This window comes from Nomascus leucogenys, chromosome 10, assembly GCF_006542625.1.
Source record: "Nomascus leucogenys isolate Asia chromosome 10, Asia_NLE_v1, whole genome shotgun sequence".
Classification (NCBI taxonomy): Eukaryota; Metazoa; Chordata; class Mammalia; order Primates; family Hylobatidae; genus Nomascus; species Nomascus leucogenys.
This window is the reverse complement of record NC_044390.1, coordinates 68,289,545-68,304,228: the sequence shown is the minus strand read 5'-3', so window position 1 is coordinate 68,304,228 and position 14,684 is coordinate 68,289,545. Positions and strand designations below refer to the sequence as shown.

The window sequence follows — 14,684 nt, the reverse complement described above, 5'->3', positions numbered from 1 at the left end:
AAAACTTGCTTAAATATTGATTGCCTGAAAGCTGTTTATCCATCTGAGAAGAAATGACATCTTTACCATGTTGAATTTTCTAAAACATGAACATGGTATATCTCTTCATTTATTTAGCTTTTCTATGCAAATCATATTTTTTATGTTGGTGTCTATGTGTTCAATGCTAAAATATAGAAATAAAATTGATGTGTTTATATTTATCTTCAATCTTGTGACCTTGCTGAGCTCACTTATTAGTTCTGAGAATTTTTTGTTTCTTTTATGTTTTGGTTTGTTTTGGTATATTCCTTGAGATATTCTACATAAACAGTCATGTCATCTTCGAATGGGGCAGTTTTATTTCTTTCCTTCTGATCTGTATGTATGCCTTTTATTTCCTTATTGCACTGGCTTCAACTTCCACATCATGTTGAATAGAAGTAGTGAGAGTGGAAATCCTTACCCAGTTCCTCAATGTGAACAGGAAACTCTCTATTCCTATTCTCTATTCCTATGTTTTTCTGAGAGTTTTCACCATAAATGGGAGTTGAATTTTTTCAAATGCTTTTTCTGTAATCAATTTATATGATCATGTGATCTTCTTCTTTAGCCTGCTTACATGATGGATTACATTGATTGGTTTTTTAATGCAGAACCAGCCTTGCATACCGGGAATAAACCTTGTTTGGTCATGGTGTGTAGTTATTTTTATATATTGCTGAATTATATGTGCTAATATTTTATTAAGAATTTTTACATCTATGTTCATGAAGGATATTGTTCTGTAGTGGTGTGTGTGTGTGTGTGCACGCAGGTGTGTGTGTGTGTGTATACTGCCTTTGGTTTTGATAGCAGGGTTATACTAGCTTCATAAAATAAATTGGGAAGGATTCTGTTTCTGTTTTCTAGGACAGTTTGTCTAAAATTAGTGCTAATTATTCCTTAATTATTTGGTAGAATTCTTTAGGGAAAGCATCTGGGCCTGGATTTTTTTTTAGTTTCAAAATTATGAATTTAATTTCCTTAATAGTTACAGAGCTATTCAAATTATCCATTTCATATTCGATGAATTGTGACAATTTATGTTTTTGAGGAATTGTTCCATTTTATCTAAGTTTGCAAATTTATACATGTATAGTTGTTCATAGCAGTTCTGTACCATCCTTTTGATATCTGCAGGACCTGTAGTGATAGCCCCGGTTTCATTCCTAATATTGGTAATTTGTATCTTATTTTTTTCAGTCTTGCCACAGGTTTGTCAATTTCGTTGATGTTTTCAAAGAACCAGCTTCTTTTTTTCATTGATTTTTCTGTGTTGTTTTTCTGTTTTCGCTCATTGATTTTTAACTTTTATCTTTATGATTTCTTTTCTCCTTGCTTTGAGTTTTTTTTATTTTTTTTACATGGACACAGGAAGGGGAACATCACACTCCAGGGACTGCTTTGGGTTTTAATTTGCTGTTTTTGAGGTGGGATCTTAGATTATTGATTTGAATCTTCTCCTTTTCTAATGTGTGCATTTATTGCTGAAAATTTCCTTCTTTGCACTAGTTTAGCTGTGTTCCACAACTTTTGACATCTTGTATGTTTGTTTATATTCAGCTGAATGTATTTTTAAGTTTTCTTTGAGATATTCTTTTGATTCATGGATTATTTAGAAGTATGTTACTTAGTTTGCAAGCATTCAAAGATTTTCCTGTTATCTTTCTGTTATTGATTTCTAGTTTGATTCTATTGTGATCAGAGAACACACTCTTTATGATTTCAGTTCTTTTAAACTTGTTGAGGTCTGTTTTATAACCTAGGATATGGTATTTTATAACCTAGGATATGGTGTATGTTCCATGAGCACTTGAAAAGAATGTGTATTCTTTTTTTATTAGGTAGAGTGTTCCATAAATATCAGTTACATTCTGTTTGTTGATGGTTGCTGATTTTCTGTTTAGTTGTTTAATCAATTGTTGAGAGAGAGGTGGTGAATTCTCCAACTATAATTGTGTGTTTGTCTATTTCCCTTTTAGTTCTATCAGTTTTTGGTTTGCTTCATACATTGGGTCTTACTGAAGGATTAACCTTTTTGTTATTATATAGTGTCCCTACCTGTCTCTGAGAAATTTTTTTGCTGTGAAGTCTATTTATTTGGTATTAATATAGTTACTTCTACTTTCCATTGATTAATGGTGGCATAATATATTTTTCCATTTTTTCACTTTGAACCACCTATGTTGCTATATTTGAAGTGAGTTTTTTTGTAGACAGCACGTAGTTGAGTCTTTTTTAAAAATCCATCCTGTCAATCTCTGTCTTTTCATTGGTGTACTTAGGCCATTCACATTTAATATAATTATTGGTATGTTATGTTAGGGCTTAAGCATCAGTTTTTGGTTTTCTGTTTGGTATTTCTGTTTTTTGTTTTCTGCCTTCCTGTGAGTTGTTCTGTGGTTCCTTCTTTCTACCATTTCCTTTCAGTTTAGAAAACTTCTTTTAGCCATTCTTTTAGCGTTCCTTCACCTGAGAATGTCTTGAGTTTCCCCTTTATCCCCGAAGGATATTTTTGTTGGGTGTATGATTCTGAGTTGGTAGTTTTTTTTCCCCAGGAGTTAAAAAAAAATTTGCTACTTTCTTCTTGTCTCTATCATTTCTGATGATAAATCTGCTACTATTCTAATTGTTTTCCCTTACAGGTAAGGAGTCATTTCTTTCTAGATGCTCTTAGGTTTTTTTGTTTTGTTTTTTGTTTAGTTTTCAGAAGTTTAATTATGATGTATCTTGGTGTATATTTCCTTGTTTTGAGTTTTTGATGTGTCTTAGCATGTATTTCTTTCTTTTCTTTTCCTATTTTTTTTAGGGTTACTCAGCTTCTTGAATCTTGAATCAGCTTCTTTCATAAGTCTGAAAGAGATTTATGTCTCTTGTCAAATTTGAAAAGTTCAGACATTAATTCTTTGAGTACTTTTCCGCCCCATCTTCTTTCTCTTTTCCTCTGGGACTCTCATGACATGAATGTTAAATTTTTCGTTATAGTTCTACAGATCCCTGAAGTTTATTTTATATTTCTTCATTTCATTTCCCTCTATTGTTCAGTTTGGGTTATTTCTGTTGTTCTGTCATTCAGTTCACTGATCTTTTTCTCTGTTCCCTCTATACTGCTGCTGTGCCCATTCATTTAAAATTTTTATTTCAGTTATTGTATTTGTTCAGAGTAACAGTTTCATTTGGTTCTTCCTAATATCTTCTTTTTTTCCCTGAGATTTTTCTCTCTATATATATATTTTTCCCTCTATTTTTTCATTAGTTTCAAGTGAGTTCCAATTGTTAAAGCATTTTTTAAATCATGGCTGTTTTCAATTTTTTATCAAATAATTCTCTTTCTGCAATCTTTATATTTAGTTTGAGATCTTCCTGGTTCTTTCTATGAAAAGTTAATTTCCATTGAAGCCTGGGCATTTCAATATTATGTGATGAGACTTTGAATCTTACCTTCTGTTTTAGCCAGCTTTCTCTGACACTACATCAGTAGCATAAGGGAGGGTGCTGCCTCATTACTTCAGGTGGAGGTAGAAGTCCAGAGGGAGGAGCTCCTTGTTATGCTGGATAGGGTTGTGTAGTATACTATGAGACATATTGTGGCTATAAGATTAATGATAGTGCATAAGGCCCACTGAAATATCTTGCAGGGCTGATACTACATGTCATGTAGGAATTTACAACCCTAGCTCAGGGATTTCCAGGAAAAAAAAGCCACCTCAGCGCAGATGCAGCTTTCATAAACCTTAGAACAAAGCTTCCTTTTACAATAATAGCTTAAACACCCTTTATGAAAGAAACACCTGGTAACTAACCTGGACTAAATACAGGTATAAGAAAGGGAGAAGGACCCCCCAAAATCTGACAATGGTCTCTGGATGAAGACTCTCCGGTCAGTTCATGATCTGACCCCCTGACTGTATCTGGCCCATGACACCAGCTTATTCTCACTATCCATCTGCTAAGAGTGCTGCCAGAATAAACCGATTGAGCATTAGATGGTGCCTAAGACTCATCTTTGATGTGAAGTGAACAGAAGAGGAGACATCGCCCCTGGGGAAGCTAGTTAACGAGGTCCACCTACAACCTCTGAACACAACTGGCATTGAGGATAGGATAAGTAAGTGAGCAAGTGAGTAATGGCACCCATTTCTAAGGAAGGACTGGGAAAGGGTGACTGGGGACTGGTTCTGATCAAGAAGTCAGATGAAGCCCGCCAGAACATTCCATAGTGTGTCTGGTAGTTTTTATTTTACTTTCTGGCCTGTTGCTGCCTTCTACATACACTTTGTCTGTGCCTCTGTTGTGAAATTGCCACCATGAAAAACCTGCCAAAATTATTCTTAAGACCACTCTGGTCCCCACTCTGCTCCACCCTGGGGACAGGGTCTAAGGAGGAGGAAGCAGAGGTGGAGGATGCCCCGGCTTGAAGAACCAACCGCTGGCTGGTGTGTCTCTGGCTCCTGCTGTGGGAGGGTTGCTCCTTGCCTCCAAGGATCTTGGCATCGTGATGCCACAGACCAAGAAGGCAAAGGTGAAGCTTACCTGCTGAAGGGTTATGTGTTGTTGCCCACCAGCAAGGGACTTAGAAGCATATTTCCCAATAGATCCTTGGACTAACACCACCAGTGAAGTCCACAAGAATCATCAAAGGGCACATTGCAGCTGTTCCCAGCCCACCATGCACTCCAGCTGAGACAGCGTGGCTTCTCAAGGGGTGTGCCCCAGCCTGTGATGCCTGATGAGTGTTGTTGGCAGCAGCCCACAGGCAACAAGCCCAAGTCATGCGGGCTCACCTCAGAGTCGCATCATTCTGCCTGGCCGATCCAGGGCCCTGTGAGCTGTGGAATGATGATCCTGAGTGTGCTGGTTTACTGCTGGCCACACCACAGGTGTCACCAGTCATCACCTAGGCTGAGAAAGCCGCTGCCACCTCCACAGCTGGCTGAGATGAGGAAGTGTGTCCTAGACACCATACAAGTCCGTGAAGAGGTTCACCCCTGATGTGGACAGAAATTCAAAGCCTGCTCAAAGACCTGGTGCAGGAACCCAAAGAGAAAGGCACCACCTGGCTGTGCTGTGTGTACCTGACAGGAAGTGCTTTGCAACTCATAGGCCGAGAAATACAAATAACAACAGCCAGCGGCTATCTTTAAAGATAATAGGATCATTTCCTTATTTCAAGACCCTGTCGAGCTTATCCAGGCACAGAGTGGAGCGGGTAGACATAACTGTCCCTGCAGTCCGCTGCAGTGGCTATTCAGGCCTGATGAATAGCACCCCCAGCATGAGCCTCTTTTCATCAAGGGCTGAAGGTGGCTGGTGTACACTGAGGAAGAAGGGGAGCTACTGCGGCGCTTAGGCATGCTCCAGTGAGTTTGCACAGCCGCCACTCCCATGGGGCAAGGGCACAACTGGGAGACCCTGGAACAGGCCACCTTGCACCCAGTTGACTTACAGATGTTCTTAAGGAGAGCCCATCATAAGCCAAACCAACTCTCCTGGCCCTGACGGCCACAGTCCCTGAAGTTAATTGAGCTCCGTAGGTCCTCACCACCCTGGAAAATGCGGAGATAGAACCATCCAACAGTGTTCGCAGCAGCACCTCGCTCCCTACCCACCACCCAGGACCTTGCAGCCAGAGGTCTCACACTGGGCCCTGGCCTTCTCACACCCATCACCCACGGGATGAGGCCCAGTCCAGCTGTTCACAAGGGCAGAGTGACCTCTACTGGCAGTTATGCTGAAGGGTTCTTCCAAATTGGCTCCTGTCTGGCAAGCCTCATGAATTCCTGCAAACTCTCCTTAATACCAATGTCGCCCAATCATCCCACCCACTGACCCACCACCCATCTGGATGGCTGAGCATCAACTTCCACCTTCGGGAAGATGCCTTCACTGCTAACATTCCTGCCCTGTGTCCAGGATGACCCAAAGACTGTCCCACCCACCCTATCTATATCCCTCCCTGGCAAGACCTTTGCTGGTATATTTGCCTAGGGGTCTCTTGGGCCAGCACTGTTTCTGCAGCCAGTGCCTCCTAGAGACACTTGGTGCCCCAGCTGTGCCTGACAGCCATCTGGAATGGACAACACCTTGAACTTTGGCTTCATTGGGCCATGTTCAAGATCACGATTTTGGATCTTTGACAGCACCTCAGCACACACAGTGTCCCCAGACCTAATTGCTTAGTTCTGTGTCCTCCTTATCCTTCTGTTCCATTTTTACCTGTCATTGCTCTGTAATCAAGCAACTCCAAGCCTGCTACCACTGAGTCCATTCAACTCCTTTTACCTGCTCATGTAATCATGTTTCCAAGCCCCAGTGTGCGCGTGTTCTTTTGCTGCTACTCCGGGTGGCCTGACTTTCTACATCCAACTGTGGCTTCTCTAGACCTATTCACCGATTACTCGGCACTGAGGTCACTGACAGCCTCCACCACATTTTGGCCACCCACTGAGCAGCCAACCTTCCAGCCTGCTGGGCACGCCTTCGCTGGCCTGCCACACATCCATTGCTTCCCATCCAGACTTGGTCGCTACCTGCCCTCCACTCTTCCCTCATCACTGGTGAGTCTGCCCCAAAGCCGCAGCCGAACCCCATTCTCATGATCTCCCCTAACTGCTCAGCCGGACACTAGATCTACTCTATCCTCTCTGTGATGATACAGTTCAATTCCAAATTGTTCCAAAGGCGCCACCGACTCCTACTCACCCTCCTACAGAAGATGCCTTTCTCAAGATTTGACTGACCATGGAGCGCACTTTAAAGCTCGGGCAGCCTCTCAATTATTGACCCCCTCAGGGTCAGGGGTGGAGTGTGGTATACAATGAGATATATTGTGGCTATAAGATTAATGATAGGCATAAGGCCACTCAAGCAACTCACAGGGTCAGTCCTATCTGTCAAACTTAGCAGTATGAAGCAACCTGGCCGGGGATTTCCAACCAGATTTCCAGGAGACCAGGTCACCTCAGCACGACGCAATTTTCACAAACCTTAGAACAAAGCTTACCCTTACAAGCATAGCTTAATCTCTCTTTGTGAACAAAACACCAGGTAACTGACCTGGATTGAATACAGGTATAAGAAAGGAGCAAGGATCCCCTAAACTCTGAGAACGGTCTCTAGATGAAAACCCTCCTGGTCTGTCAGTCATCTGACCCATGACTAAATCTGGCCCATGACACCATCCAGCTCCTGCTATCCTTCTGGTGCTCTTAGCACTGCCAGAATAAAACACATGAGCATCAGACGGTATACAAGACTCAATGATGATGCAAAGTGAACTCAAGGGGAGAGGCTTCCCTGGGAAGCTGGTTAACTAGGACCACCCGAAACACCTGAGCACAACAGGGTGGAATTCACTGACATCATGGAGGAGGTGGCTTTGTCACTGCTGGACCATGGTGAAAGTCCTGATTCTCCACTAGGCCTCCCATGACATTGCCAGCAGGGAGGCAAAGGGTGCCTGGTGACACGCTGGGGGGATGGAATCTAGGCTGGCATGGGTGTGGGTGGGGTGAACAGATTATTCTGTGGTGTTCGGGTGGAATGGAGCAGTTGGGGTCTAAGAGTTTTCTGTCTTCCTAGGATGCTCCTTTCCTGGCCCTGTGCCTAGAGAGATAACAGGATTTTGTGAGTGCTTTTTATCTTATTTTATTTTTTTTGCTTGTATCTGTGGCCATTTCCAGGCTGGCTGGCTCCTTCAGCTCTCAGGCTGGGACACATGAAGCAGAAAGAAAACTCAGGGAACTCACGCTGTACCACTCTTCAGGTCCAGGGTCCCTAGCAGGCTGCCTTCTTTGCACCTTTCAGAGTCTTCTTATGTGTATTTTATATGGAATGTCAGGATTTTTAATTTTATTAGCAGGAGGAATAGAGAAACGTATGTTTATCTTCTCAGAAGTAGAAATACTTCATTAAAAAAAAAATTGTTTATTTACCTGAAGGGACTTTCACCTCCTGTGGCGTTTGCTCTTCTGATTAGAGAGCGTTTTTGTGTTGGAAAGCTCCCTCCTGTTCCTGTGGAGCTGTGGGCCTGGAGAGGACGGACCAATCTTTAGAACAGTGTCTTCTTCCTGAAGCCTGCGGGCACCTCACTGTCTTCAGCATGCAGGCCTTGGCGTAGGCTTCTCCCTCTGCCTGCAACACCTTCCTCTCTACCTCGTCCACTGCCTAAGCCTTAGTTCTTCTTCAGTTTTCGTTTTAACACATTACTAATTTAAAGAGACTTTTCCTTTTACCTGGATACATTTGCATTCCCTTCTGCTAAATGTTTCTAGAGCACCTTGTACTTTCTTTATCATCTCCATTATCAAACTGTATTACAGTTATTTATTTAATGTCTGTTTTACTGAATAGCCTGTAATTCATGAAGGTGGGGAAGATGACTTCGTTGTTCAACCCTGTATCAAATATCTGGTGCCTACTGCAGTGCCCAGGACAAAGCAAGATATTAACAACTTTAGCTTGAATGTTAACTAATAATGTAGTTAGGCTCATAAATATCCTATTATCTGATCACCCCAAGTGCTCCCTGAAATTTCCCTGGCCACTTGGGCTGCTCCTCTGGGATCCTGGACCTCCCCTTGACCTAGAAACTTAAAGGCTAAGACTGGCAAAGCAGGGGTCCTCCAGGATCTTTCTTCAGTCCTGAGGCTTGGGGCCATTCTGCCTGGTTGTTGCTTAGGACATAGCAGTTGTTAAAATAGTTTGATCTCATCCCTGATTATATGAAGGAATGAATTAGATCCAGAAGCTCCAAGCCTGCCCAGCACTCCTAAACCACAGCCAGTCATACAGAATTTGCTTTCTTCATAGTTTGCATTAGTGCCTGCAGCTCTTATTGTGGTTGATTCCCCTTTTTCCATATATCAGCTATGGCCTGATATAGACAATGACATGTTCTAGCAAAGTCATCATAACTCCAAGCCAGTTCATCCTTGCTTCATCTCTAGCCAAGGTCTTATTTCCTCTTTTAAATCTTTTTTGTGTGTCTTTGTAATGTCTCCAAAACTGCTCACAGATCACACAGTCATAACTTGCTTTGTGGGTCATATGACGTCTTGCAGTGGAGTCTATCTCCCTTCTGACTGGACTCTGTAAACTGACACTTGAGTCCGCGTCCTTTTAAGCACTAGTTCTCCTGTCTACTCAGTACCACATCCTTTTCTTCTTCCATGAAGTAGGCCTATTTAAAACAACAACGACAACAACAAGAAGCACTAATTCCTCTAATATTTCCCTGACTTGGTATTTTCTCTTTGATTCATTCATTCTGCTCTATTAAACCCCTTTACTCTCTGGACAAACCAGTGATTCCCTGATCTTCTTTTATGGTTCTCTCCATTCTTAAGAACTGGGCATTTGATTATTGGGAACATATATCTCTTGGAAGCTTCATTTAGTTGCATTACCTCATTCGATGTTTGCATTGTAAATCTTTTTCACTATCATGGATTTGGTATCTCTACATCAAAGCAAAGGTTGCAATTATCTAATTAGATTTTAAATCTATTTCTACATGATTTGATCAGTCTTTTTAAAATCATATTTCTCGTTCTAGTTTCATTATTAGGGAACCAAATCAGGAATGGCAAATGGGTTTCATCCTCCTCTCTGGTCACATAGCAGTACTCGTCCACAGTTATGAGAGGATTTTGAGACGATCAAAGCACAAAGGAGTGCTGTGATTTATAAACACCTGCAAGAGCAATGCTAAGAGGAGAGGTGTCATTCATGACTTATACATTCACATGGGCGCTACCATTGTCGCAGGCCTCTCTATCTTCTTTGTGTTGTGTGGCCTTTTTTGAGGCTACTTGCAGAAACAGATGGATACTTGAGACTGAGATGCAGAAACTTGTAAGTTCTAATGACTTCTTTTCCAGTGACAAGGCTATCATGACTGAAACTATGAGTTTCAGAAGGAGGCTGGATATTTTAAATCATTATCCTGATGAAATGACTTTGAAATATTTCAGTTTCGATTTGAGATTGCTAATTGCTGACGCTGTATTATTTTTGTAGGCAGCACTCAGCGTATTTGGTATGGTTGGTGGACCACTTATGGGCCTGTTCACTTTGGGCATTTTGGTTCCCTTTGCCAACTCAATTGTAAGTACAAAGAATGAATATGCTTGAGGATTGCTTTTTGAACTATACTAGCAGCTCTACACTTTTTTCTCAGTTGGTTCCTTTGAGATTTGTCATTAGCTACTTGTCTTGATGACTTAAATTATTTCTGCTGACTTTGGTGGAGTGTACAAGGAAGTACGATGTATGGGGACCCTAAATGTGTGACGCTCAGTGGAAACTTCCAGAATCATATAGGGCAATTTTAAATATTCATAATATAACTAAAGGAGCAACAATTTTGTGCACTTACCTACTTGCTCTTCTCAAAAATTAATAGCTAGGATTTAAAAGAGATCAATAGGCTCAGAGATGAGAGATTTAAGGGCAGTAAAACTTAGGATTCCTGTGAATAGCCATAGCATAGCAAAGAGAAGCAACACAATCTTACCACTTTGGCCAGGGATTTTCTACTCCTGACATTTAAGCCCCAAAGGGGTGATCGTAATTGGGAATATTTTCCAGAAAGACATAATATCTCTGTCCTTCTACCTAGACATATCTGTGCTTAGAAGTGCTAACTTTTGTTTGGAATAAATGAGCTATAAATTATTTCTCTGAAACCCAGAAGAAAGTCCACTGGTTCAGTCTGGCTATAAGATGTAGTTCAGGAAAAACTGATCATGTATGTGCAGTTGCTTCAGATATAGAATAGCCATAGAACTCTGACTTCACATTTGGAATTCTATTTTCCTTACAAGGCATTAGGAATTGGTAAGGCAGATATTAATAAGGACTATTGTGGTTATGATTTATTATCCTCAATTAGATGTCATATGAGAAGCTACTTTTGTAGGAATTAATCACAATGAAGGAGATTTGTTTGTGTCCACCTCAGAATGTTGAAGCTTGGATTAGATTCTTTGCATGATGAAATGCATTAGTTTGTTAAGTATCAGAAACATGTATTTAAAAATCAACTTTTGATATTTGGCATTTGTTGCCAGCATGTATTTCCTCCAGAAGAGCTGTAGCTGACTAAGCTAACATGTCCTTTTCTGGGGGCGGTAACGGGCGAATAACATACTATTCTTCCTGCCATAAACAATATCTTTTTTTTCTTCTTAAACCATGTCCAGGTTTTTCACCAGCAGATTATCTGCCTTCCTTAAAAGTGGCCTTTCTCACTCCTTTTTCCCTCCCTGCCTCACTACCTTTCATTCATTTATTCACTTGTTCATTTATTCAATAGATTTTTATGGGCTGAGCACTATCTTGGGAGGAGAGAGCGTTGAATGTTTCTGCCGTTGTGGGTTTTGTAATTTTGTGCCATGTTGAACTTGGCTTTCTAATATTAATTTTGACATCAAAGCAAATTGCATTATTTTTCTTTTAAAAGCATTCTTGTTTTACAGGGAGCACTTGTTGGTCTGATGGCTGGATTTGCCATTTCTCTATGGGTTGGAATTGGAGCTCAAATATATCCTCCACTTCCTGAGAGAACATTGCCATTGCATCTTGATATCCAAGGCTGTAACAGCACCTACAATGAGACAAATTTGATGACAACCACAGAAATGCCATTTACTACTACTGTTTTTCAAATATACAATGTTCAAAGGTATTGAATTAAGTTTTATTACATTATACTTTAAAAAATTTATGCAACAAGTAGGGAACCCCACTTGCTTTTTGTCTTGCTTACAACACTGTGATTTTGCCTAATTCTGAAATGAGTAAAACCCATGTGGTTAGCTATAATATTTTCTGCAGCAGTAACAAAAAATGTCGTATTTTCATAATTTCTCTAGAAATTTCTGCCTTGTCTACAGATCTAAGAAAACTTAAATATTAATGAGAAAATTCTATTATGTGTAAACTCTCCTAAACACCAGCTCTTAGCTGCATGAAGAATTATCTTTGTCTTGGAGAAACTTTTAAAATGGAAAGCACAATTATAAAATAAATATTGCTTATATAGTCTTTGAAAGATAGATTTTACTGACCAAAAGCTACAATTATTTAAACATGTTAAATAACTGCCATTTGTTCAGTTGAAGATTCCAAATCTTTAAAGCATTAGAAGTGATTGTAGCTGTGATCTTCATGCTACAGATTTCAGTCATGCAGTTTACTTTGGAGCCTCTAGATGCTGAAGTTGTCTGATTTAAAGTACTGATAGAGTGGGCAGAGGCATGCTTTATTGTATAGTGAATGTGAGGGCAAGACTTTCTTTAGTGGATATATAAGTGTCCAGCTTTAAAGCACAAACCCTGTGAATATGTTCAAGGAATGCAAAGATGCTGCCATTGCCCCTAGAGTATTGCCCCACTGCCAGCTTATCTGGAATGGCATCATTATAGTCATACCTTTGGGGTCAGGACACGGCATACTCCTCTTAAAATGGACACGCTCCTGGGAGAAGGAACGTGATCATACATATAGCCATTACTAGCAATTTGTGTTCTGGAGAGAATTCAGCTATGAGAAAGCTAGCCAGTGGGACTTCCAGGGGCGTTCCAGGCAGGTGAGCTGCATATGGTAGAGTGGAAAGGTAGTTCCAGAGCCTGAGGCATATTTGAGGGAAGTTTTACTAGGTGAAGTGCTGTGGAGAGAGGGGCAAGGACATGTGGAGAGCAGTCTGGACAGGCATGAAAGCACTAATTGGAGGGGGCTGGGAGAGTCATCAGAGTCAGAAAGGGAGAAAAGATTAATTGAAGGTTAAGTGAGAAGACACAGGATGTTCTTCTTGTTTTACGATTTTGCTTAGCATTTTCCTAATTATGTAAATATTTGCCCTTAAAAGTCTAAGGCAAAATGGTTATTTGGATTCCTGAAACAAATAAATTAGCTGAAGTTTATTCTATGCCTGGTACCATAATAATTAGTTTTATATGTTAGTTTACTTATCAAACATTTCAGCTAATAAACAAGAATTTTTGACCGTGGACTATGTACCCAGCACTGTGCTGGCCATTTATTTAGTATCCACGGAAGAAAATCTTCCTCTCCCAGCCACTGTTTCCTGCCTTCCAGAAAATTCTAATCTAGCTGGAGGGAATGTGCAAATATACACAAAACAATAAACTCAGTAAGCATGCTAAGTATAAAAACTAGGACATAGTAAATAATAAATACTTGATACATTTTTGTTAAAAGAGTGAGTACGAAGTTGGAGTGTAAGTTAGCATGAAGACTTCAGAGATGTACTACTACTTCAAGAATGCATAGGTTTGGCTAGATGCAGGAGAAGATCTGGAAAGTCATTCTTGTTACAGAAAATGACCAGAAGGGAAATTGGACAAGAAAATAAATTAAAACATGCATTGTGGTAAGTAATATTCACAGGGTATCATGGGAGCCAGAAGGAGGAAGTCTGCCTGACTGGAGTCAAGGAAACCTTCTTAGAGGAGAATTGCATGGGCTGGAGTTAGTCAGGTGGCAGGATTGAGCACAGGGTCACACAGAGGGAGGAGTATGTGTCGCAGAATGAAGAAACGACAGGTGCAAAAGCATGAAGGACTGAAGAATCAGGGCATCTTAGGAAATCATCCTAGTTCTGTATGGCTGGAGCACAAGGGTTGTGAGCCACCCAGCTGAAGGTTGAATGTGTGATGCTTTGGTAGCCTAGATACAAATTGTTTCAATTGCCTAGATTCAGTTTTGATTTTTTTAAGTTTACAATATTTGATAGTTACATTGGTAGCTTGCTGTGGTTTTAATTTGTATTTCCATTATGATTAATGAAGTCAAATACATTTTCATTTGTTTGTTGGACATTTGGATATTTACTTTTGTGACTTAGTTATTGAAGTCTTTAGTCCATTTGAAATGGATTCTCTGTCTTTTTCTTACTTACATAGGAGTTCATGACATATTCTAGATATGAGATATGTTTTGAAAATATTTTTCTCCCATTCTATGGGTTGCCTTTTTACTCTTTTAATGATCCTTTTTTGTCAGTCGAAATTTCTTAATTTTAATTTATTTCTGTTTCTCAGTTTTTTCCTATATGATTAGTCCTTTGTGTGTCTTGTTTAAGAAGTCCTGGTCTACCCTGCAATCATAAAGATATTCCACTAATTTTTTATTTAAAAGCTTTATTGTTAACCATTTCCATTGGGGAAGTGTAATCACTTTGCAGTTGATTTCTGTGGGTGGTGTGATCAAGATTATTTTTCCCTATTGGATACTCAGTTAGCCAAACACAATTTATTGAAAAGACTCCCCTTTTGCCCCATTGAATGCACTGGCAATGAAAACGATGTTAACCAAGTAACTATTTTTCTGTGGGTCTATTTCTCAATTCTCTACTCTGTTCTATTTTGTCTATCTTTGGCTCAATATCACACTTTCTTAATTTCATTAGCTCACCTCAGTGTGTTCCCCTTCTTTCTGGGTTCTTGTCACCTCAAGTTCTCATTGTTTTGTTTTTGTTTTTGTTTGAGACGGAGTCTCGCTCTGTTGCCCAGGCTCGAGCTCAATGTAACCTCCACCTCTGGGTTCAAGTGATTTTTGTGCCTCAGCCTCCCAAGTAGCTGGGATTACAGGCATGTGCCACCATACCTGGCCAATTTTTGTATTTTTAGTAAAGATGG

At 40.3% G+C, this 14,684-nt stretch overlaps 1 protein-coding gene across 1 annotated transcript in view; it reads left to right on the top strand.

Annotated features, from left to right (window-relative positions):
- SLC5A8 (solute carrier family 5 member 8) overlaps window positions 1-14,684 on the top strand; it is a 53,469-nt gene that overhangs the window by 32,151 nt on the left and 6,634 nt on the right. Inside the window, exons 11-12 of the mRNA XM_003269910.3 lie at window positions 10,042-10,128; window positions 11,502-11,707. Of these exons, the coding sequence (XP_003269958.1) occupies window positions 10,042-10,128; window positions 11,502-11,707 (293 nt within the window). The remainder of the gene's footprint in view (window positions 1-10,041; window positions 10,129-11,501; window positions 11,708-14,684) is intronic.